The 8,820-nt window shown below is 41.3% G+C and overlaps 1 protein-coding gene across 1 annotated transcript; it reads right to left on the bottom strand.

Annotated features, from left to right (window-relative positions):
- Window positions 1-280: 280 nt before the first annotated feature.
- LOC127778998 (SCY1-like protein 2 A) lies at window positions 281-8,369 on the bottom strand. Its single transcript, XM_052305652.1, has 14 exons — window positions 7,735-8,369; window positions 7,061-7,165; window positions 6,478-6,588; window positions 5,828-6,010; window positions 5,494-5,620; window positions 5,289-5,350; window positions 4,962-5,048; window positions 3,899-3,985; window positions 3,366-3,479; window positions 3,054-3,182; window positions 2,793-2,855; window positions 2,195-2,356; window positions 1,960-2,078; window positions 281-1,888 (listed from the first exon to the last, which is right to left on the bottom strand). Exons 1-14 carry the CDS (start codon window positions 8,224-8,226, stop codon window positions 895-897), a joined length of 2,835 nt encoding a protein of 944 aa, XP_052161612.1. The 5' UTR covers window positions 8,227-8,369; the 3' UTR covers window positions 281-894.
- Window positions 8,370-8,820: the final 451 nt, after the last annotated feature.

Here is an 8,820-nt window from a genome sequence, read left to right as displayed (position 1 = left end):
AAAATTTTCCATCCATTCAAATCTCTTGGAAAATTCCTATGGATTAAAGTGTACATGCATTTCTATTCCTCCATTTATCATGTTCCTATGAGTTAAAATTCCACCAAACCGAATAAGCCCTTAGAAAATAAACTAGTACCCAGAATTCTAAATTCTCAACTAGTTGTATATTTATTAACTACTTAAAATCTCTAGCTTCCCAAACAAAGCTAGTCTGTCTACACGAGAAGAGTGTTTTAGCGCTAACATGGGCACTTGACACCAAGAAGAATAAGCTATGGAAAACTAATGGTCAAGGTGGTGACCTGACCCAAAAAAAAGAAATGCACGTTCACCCTCAACAACTTTAATCACAATTCACAGAAGACATGGGTTTCTATCGACAACGGTTACTGTTGTGTTGATGGGCCTATACTTCTGGACTACACAACATGGGGCCTTCACAGAATAAATGAATTACATGTAGGGGAGGGGAGTATCTGAGTAAATCACCTTGGGTCCATTTGCACGAGGCCCATTAAACCTGGTGGAGTGGTGGCACATTCTGGGCATTCAAAACATCCCAACAAACATGTTGACTGTATTCATGAACTCTACAATCTACAGCCGTCTGAACAAATATATTATACACAAATAGAATTTCTCCTGTTTCGTCTGTCCAACTAGGACCAAGTGTGGAAGAAGACATCCTGACTCCTGAGAAAGGGAACATTCTGTAACCTCTGGAAGGCTCTGAAGCAGCTTCATTTGGGGGCCTCAGTCTCAGACCATCCAGTTTGCAAAACTGACATGTAAATACACTACTGCCGCAAGCAGGTTGGGAAGAAAAAGGCATGATGCTCACCATATAGGAACTTCAACATTTGCAAAACGAAGATAGAGGGCCCTCAATTGCTACAGTAAATCTAGAATAGGTGGCTGCTCTGATGAAACATTGGAATGAGGAGTACGTGATGCTCGTGAAAGTGCCGATTGCCCTTGATTTCTACCACGCCCTCTTCCAACAGAAGCAGATGGAGGAGGAGCAAGCCTGGGTGGACCCTGTGTTGTGCTGCTTGACAATGACCCTGTACTCCGTCCTCCAATTGGATTTCCAAATCCAAGAGCTGAGTTGCCCTGATTCAAGTAATTGCCTGTTGAGTTCACGGCCATTAAATTAGTAGTGTTCGGTTTCGCTGACCAGCTCATTTGGTTGGTTTTCATTTGTCCCAGAGAACCACTGTTGCCACTGAACCCAATATTTCCTGTACTTAGTCCAGAAATACTTTGGCTTGTGCTTGACAGGTGTCCAACAGCTGAAATGCTGGCACCACTGCTTGCTTTTGGGGGCCAGTCGGCAAAAGGATCAATATCAGCAAGACCATCACTAGATAGCCCTCCAGATTTACTTTGCTCACTAACAGATAATGGTGCATTAAAGTCAGATGATGTGTTTTTTCTAGGAGGCCACTCAATATCAACAGGAACACATGAACCAGAAGTTTGGGGTCCAGAGCTTGGTGCAAGAGATTGCAGTGATGGAAGTGATGGTGCAGGCGAAATTGTAGCTGGTGTCACTTGCGGGATTGCAGATGATGGCTTAGGTTGTTGAGTACTGAAATCAAAAGGAAGTGCCGAGGGTTGCTTTGTTTGAGTGCTGAAATCAAAAGGGTCTGATGGTTGCTTCATCCGTGCATTGGAATCAGATGACTGTGATGGAGTGCTTGCTTTCTTAGTAGGGCCCCAGTCCTCATCCCATGCAGCGCCCTTTGCAGCTTGTATCTGTTCAGTTTGTCCCACACCTCGTGACAATGGCTCAGAATGAATCCCATTAGCCAATGAGGATGATACTTTTACCTCTGTATTCCCATTATCTGTAACAGTCACACCACGCTTCTCCTCAATCTTGCTGTAGAAGTAGGCACTAATTTAGTTGGCATATTGATTAACGCATCGCAAGTGTGGTGGGACAAAAGGTACCTTGTGATATCCTTGACAAATAGTATGTACTTAGCAAATTGCTGTACATTCAGTTGATGTGCTGTGAGCAGTGGGAAGACGAGAGGAATCACGTACTCCGCAGCAAACTCAACACCACACTGGATCATTGGCAAATGAGTAAAATAAGATATCTTTTACAAGGAAAAATCAATTGGCATAAAAAATAATTGTTCATGATTTAGCAATACTGAAACAAACTATATCAAGAACAAACCTGTTTAAAAATTGCATTAGCCACTCCAAGGGTGCACATAAGTGTTGGTGCGGTGTGGTCAACAGCTGTACAACGCCGAAGAGTTTGCAAGATCTCCAGTATGCCTTCTTTATCCAAAGATGGAACAAGATCCCCTAAACAGCGCAAGGCATTTACACGCACCTATATTTTCAAGTCACAATTCAAAATCAAGATCAGAACAAAGAAACATAAAACACAAAATAATATAAGGTACAGAAGGCTGCCTTCCTGGTAATTAGGCGGGATTATAATAGGGGGTGATAAAATACAGAAGAATTATATAATAGCACTATAGTGACACTAACATCTAAGATCTTAACACTCTTGATCAATAACAAGCTATAGGATGGAGTAGCTACATAGAAAAACCATACACTCAACATCTCATGGCTCTTATATTTCTGTTTATTTATTTTATGTGCAAACGAGACAGGAGTTTTCCCTTTTAATTATTCTTTTTTTTAAAAAAAGTTGTTTCATCATACATGCTATTTGTGTGTTTTAATGTGTATTAATATGGTACAATCTGACACATAAAGTACCCAAATTATAAAACTAAAACATGTATTATGCATACCGCAGCAACTGTAGTCTTTAAGGCTAATCCATGTACGCGTGGCAGAACAGACTGTTTCAGTAGCTGCAAGAAGAAATCACTGAGTGAGTACAAAAATGGTTCATGTGGAATTGTTGATTCTTTTGTCATTGTGAAGTTAATTTGTCAAGTGAGCCCTTACTCAACGAGAGACAAAGATAGTGGCTTTCTCAATTGTGATGGAGAAAATGAAGCTACAGTATATAGTTTATCCTCATTTTAAGAATATATTTCAATGCTAACCTTCATGTCAAGCTGACGAGACAATGGCACTGTCCGTCGCAGTACTTCTTCCTGTAGTCGGGGATCAGTGTCATCATAAGCCCGTACCAGCATAGGAAGGACATGTGATATCAAATGCTCTTGTGTGGCCTGAAAAGAGAAGCATGGTAAAGAAATTGATTAGGTCATCTGGCCATGGAAAATTCCAGTAATTACAACTATTGTGTTGGTACCATTGTGAATTTAGATTATAATTGCATTTACTATAGAGATAAAAAGAGCAAAAACAAAAACAATGAATCAGTGCAGTATTTATAAAAGTAACTTAGTTACCTTGTGAATAATAAGATCCGCATGCTTCACGAGCAAAAGAAGTGTTTCACCTGACGCTGAAGTAAATACCGGAACAAGGGCCGGCAGTGTTGAAAGCTCAAAATCACCTTTGTCCTGCCAGAGAGCAGAGAACAAATTTTCAGAAAAAAAATTATAGCATTTGCATCATAAAGAAACATTACCATATAACATAGCTTTAAATGTATTTCACTTTACAAACTCTATGAACTCACGAAATTGAAGCATAACAAACAAATAACAATGTTCGAGTGTTAGTACTGTGGATGACTCTGTGTTGCAGCAAGAATGATACAACCACATTAAATTGGACTTACTCCAGTCAAAAGCAAGTTCAGATGAAAAACAGTCAAATAAAATATGGTACTTCACATTATGCAAAGTGGTATTACAGAACCATGGTATCATCCCATTAGTTAACAATCAGTGAGATAAGTTCTTACTATCATTGAACAGAGAATAGAATTCATAAAATATTTAAGAAAAAGGTATTCGTAAAACACAAGGAACATGACCTGAGATTCCGCTATTGTTAGAACCATGGGCAAAATCATTGGCTGCATGACCATGTTGCGTAACTCAGCACAGAGAGGTGGAAGAACCTGGTTGCAAACAGAGTCAGCTTACAGATAGTCAATATATTAAGTAACATTGTGAATCAGCATTTTTTTTCCTTCTGATAGAAAGAATTCGCATGCACACATATGCAAACATAAGTAAGTTGCGCAAATTCAATACATTAATAGAAAATCCAAGAAATGCCATTGACAAGCACTCAATTTCAAGAAATGTCATCAAGTACGAGTTCCATGAAATGCCATCATACAAGCAACTTTGTCCCAAAAATGCCATTGCCGTTAGGGTTCCATTAGCAGCCCTCCGTTAAGTGCTAAGGATGAACAGTGCACTTAACGGCGCGGGATTGGGGGAACCCTAACAGCAATGGTATTTCTGAGATAAAATCGTTTGTACGATGGCATTTTATGGAACTCGCCCTCATTGATGGAATTTCTTGGATTTGGGTGTTTGTCAATGGCATTTCTTGGATTTTTCTCATTAATTCATTGAATCAAAACTGTAGATAAGGACAAAAAAGGAAAGTGATAATGCTAATAGAAGGATCAACAAAAGTGATTCCTCTCTAAAAGCAAACAGGAGGCGTGATTCACCTATGTAATAAAGGAATGGAAGTTAGAACATTGAGGTGTGTATATGTTATCTTTTTATTTTCAATATTACAACCAATAGTTCTCAGTGTCTCAACATTTTTTTTTGGCAAAATAACTAGAACACACTGAAATTTTGCTATGTGATCTTGATGAGCTCAATAGCACAAAGAATTGGGCAATGATATTGAATTGAAAATTTAAGATGGACTTCCTGTTAATTTTATGAGTATAGTATAGCTGTCGATGCAAAAATACTTATCAGACAACTGGGAATAAGTAACATGGAATAATTAGATAATTAGCAGGTTCTAACATCTTCTATGAAGCAGCACACAAACCAAGAAAATGTGGCCATAATTTCATAAGACCACACTTGATATGAAAAGTGGAGATAATGGATTGCTCATACTTTATACCGAAGAACTCGGGAATCGAAGTCCTTCCACATATCCGATAATGCCTTCAGAAACTCCGTCTTCTGCATATTGTCTCTCTCCTGAAGACGATATTGGATCAAGATTATAACCATTTCTAGGTAACAAATTAGTATGTTGTCTGTTTAGACAAACAACAGTCAAGCAGATAAAGCTCCTAGTTCTGTCTTCCCACGTACAATTGAAACTTAAGCCAGGCAAACGAGATTCTCAGATAGAAAATAAGCAAGCTATGATATGCATATATATGAAACAAGCAACTAACTTATCTGTGAAAAGAAACTGGAGTAATAGACACATACAAGCAAATGGTCAAGGAAACGAAGAGCACGCAACCGCGTATCATTCCGGAAGAAGGAAGAGCCTATCAGACAGAAGGTGCAACATTTCAAAAGAATTTCATGTAAGTATAGGTAACCTGGTGATCTCCAGTCAAATAGAACATCCAAACACTCCATTCTGGAAGATCTTATGCCCAAGATAAAGAAATGATAAGTGATACTTTACCTGTGAACGCCATAGCACTAGGGCGTGATGCTACATCAACTGATAGCATCCTTTGCAAATCCACCACTAAATCAGCAGGAATATTAGAAAAGGCTTCACTTGTTAAATACGTCAAGGAATTCATATACTGCAAAACAAAATGAAACATCAACACATCTTTAAAAATGCTAACATTGCAGCAGATGCAACCTTAATTCCTTAACAGATGGTTTGTTTGCATACCAAAGGGAAACTACATACATGTACCAACAGCAGTTCAGAGATCAGGTAATTAAAATTCAAAAAAAAAAATAGCATTAAGAATAGGTAAAATGTCAAAATCCAGATTACATACCATTTTCACATTGTTATGGCAATCCAGAAGTGGTCTACGAGCAACCAGGTGATAAGCTAGACATCCAAAACTAAATATGTCACAAGCCGAGCCAACTTTAGAATCTCCACTTCGGACCAATTCTGGTGCAGTATAATTCAGAGATGGTTGAAGAGGTAAAGCTGTATCCTCAACATCATAGTCCTTTAGAGGAACCAAACAGACAAATAGATTATGATTCAAATTGTGGAAATGATACAATGATGGGTATTAGAAAGCAGGTTCCACAAACAGCTAATTACATTGACAAACAGTGTTAGCAAAAATAATTACAGGGGAAGCCAAGTTGTAAATAATGTTTACTTGTTCACTGCTAAGTACTTAAGTAGGAAATGATCTGTGCCATTATAAAGAAAAGCACTTCCATTGAATGTGGAAATAACTCAGATAACAGTAGCTGTACATGCTTGATGAGTTAAACAAAAAAGAGCAAGAAGAATGATGTGCTTTATCGTGGAGTGCAATCAGGTCAGCTAAGAGAATCTTTATCAATTATAGTAGAAATATTTATGCTATTGCTCCAATTAGTTAGTGTATCCAAAATGGTAAAACAAATACACAGCTTAAAAGCTATCACATAATGCACAACTAAGCATAAATTACTTACTAACCGAATAGTGGAATTGCTGTGTTGATGTCAAACTGCCTGTGGCTTGGTCGACAGAAAGAGCAAAACCAAACCCACCAAGTTTCCAAGATCCATTCGAAGTTATAAAGACCGTCTGCAAAAGAAATCAAATTATTACAACGACAGAACATAAGACTTGCAGATGAAGACCAAATAGGCTAAATGCATCATGCAAGAGCAGGGGAAATCACAGATTCAAAAATTAACTAGTATATGCATGATCATTGGCAGGCAGTGTTAGATTATGTGTTCCCGCAACACCAGTTCGTGCAGCAGATTCTTTTGAACTCATTTCATGCATAGTTAAGTGCGCAAAAAACAGCACGATAAAATTGAGCGGCTAGCCTAGATCACAGCATGATATGAATGGACTTGGCTAAGCATTCATCAGAGACAACTCCAAGGCAAAGAACATTATATTGTTGTACTAGAAAACTTGAGAAACTAACTAAAGTAAATAAAACAGGTAAAATGAAAAAGGATTCTAACAGATTTATGACAAAGCACATCCATAACATGAAACATTCATGCAGAAACTATGAGTTGAAGAATGTGCTGCATTCAACCTCGGGTGATATAGCTCGATGGGCAAGATGGGCATTGTTATGAAGAAAGTCTAGTGTCTCTGAGACTTGTAGCAACCCGTGTTTAACCTCCAGTAGCCCCATTTCCTGAAACATAACAATAAACAAGCAAATCTCAGTACAGCTGAAACACATCGTCATGCTTTATAGAACCCACGGCACTTTTTGTAAATGAATGTATTCTAAGTACCACGTAACAATTTATATGCCTTCCCAGGAAACTTGGCAGATTTCAGACAGATTGATTGCATTAGAAAGTTAACTGCAAAGAAAGCTCGCTGCAAATGTTTATAAGTACCAATGATCCCATTTAATGAATTTTCTGGATATGGCACTGCAAAGTGTTGCATACAAAAGACAAAGCCTTATGTCAATTTTCAGCTCAAATTATGTTCTAACGCACAAATCTAGATAATGTTACTAAATATCCCAACTCACAAATGGTACAGTTGCCAGTTTACCACTGTCAGTAACACTAATCACTTCAACATGTTAATTAGAAGGAACTTTTGAGCTAGCAAACATCCCATGCCCAAAATAAACCAAATCACAGATCTTGTGGACTCTAGAGCGGCTAATTACTAGCAATCGCCAAAGTGGACATCTAGGCACACGGAAACCTAACAAAAAATAAGCGAGGCAGCATCGCTCCGTACCATGCCCTTGAGCTCCTTGGGCACCTTGCCGACGTTGTCGAGGCAGCCGAGCGCGTTGGCGACGGACGCGAACACCGGCTCGGTGGCCATGGCCATGGCGGCCTTGGTCTCGTCCAGCGCCTGGACGACGTGGAGCACCCCGGGGTGCCGGAGGCGCACGAGCCGCGCGGCGTCGGCGCGGGCGAGGTCGAGGAAGGCGTCCTCGGCGGCCTTGGTGAGCCCCGCCCGCGCCCGCGCCTCGGCGAGCGCCCGCTTGTCGAGCACCCAGACGGAGACCACCGGGTAGGGCGCGGACGGCGCCCCCTCCCGCGGCCGCGCCGTGTAGATCCGCCATGCGAGGCCGGGGCCCCCCGACCCGGCCTGCTCGAGCAGCTCGAAGTCCTGCAGCGGCCGCGGCCCCGTCACCTCCTGCACCGTCGTCGTCACCGTCTTCTCGATCACCGCCGACGCCTTCGCCAGCGCCTGCGTCAGCGTCTTCATGTTCAGCGCCATCTCCCCCCTTCCCCCTCCGCCTCCGCCGCCGCCGCAGCCGCCGCCGGCGAGATCTGGGAGCCCCCCGCTGCTTACGTCGGCGGAGGAGGGGTCCTTCGATCGGTCGGTCGGTGGCTGCGTGTGTTTGGTGATTTTTACGGGTTTTTGTTTCTTAATTTTTCCACCTAATTTTCATGATTTTTTTTTCTCTCATTCTCGCGTAACTCCGAGACAGCGAGGAGGATGCTTCGTGGCGAAAGGGTTGGATTGGGGAAATTTTGGTTCGATCTGGGCCGTCCGTTCTGTCTGGCGGATGGGATGGACGGGTAGGATTCGTCGATTCGGTGGGGAACGGGAGGAAGTTGGTGGGGTGCGTTAACGCTTTCGCTAATCACGTTCCGATTCGGTCAACGGATTTTTTTAAGGGGGTAATTGCGAAATTAACAACACGGTTTTTGTGCTGTATAACCTGTGTTACCTTCAGGTATACGGTTGCCAGTACAGCGAGAAGGCGGATAATGGTGGTACGGACACGTTTGGTACAGCTCCAACTCCTAAATTTAACTTCAGGAGTTGGGTCTAGAGTGAAGTTGTGGAGCTGCCTAAATCCAGCTC

The sequence above is a fragment of the Oryza glaberrima genome, chromosome 1 (assembly GCF_000147395.1).
Source record: "Oryza glaberrima chromosome 1, OglaRS2, whole genome shotgun sequence".
Taxonomy (NCBI): Eukaryota; Viridiplantae; Streptophyta; class Magnoliopsida; order Poales; family Poaceae; genus Oryza; species Oryza glaberrima.
This window is presented reverse-complemented; position numbering and strand designations above follow the sequence as displayed.

Bases quoted from the DNA above. Each gene is read 5' to 3' on its own strand.
- LOC127778998 (XM_052305652.1), bottom strand. From the start codon at position 8,226: ATGGCGCTGAACATGAAGACGCTGACGCAGGCGCTGGCGAAGGCGTCG. The intron at 3,986-4,961 runs GTATGAGCAATC...GTTTGCAACCAG, and splicing joins CCCGAGTTCTTCGGTATAAA to GTTCTTCCACCTCTCTGTGC. The intron at 2,079-2,194 runs GTTTGTTCTTGA...CCAATGATCCAG, and splicing joins CTAATGCAATTTTTAAACAG to TGTGGTGTTGAGTTTGCTGC.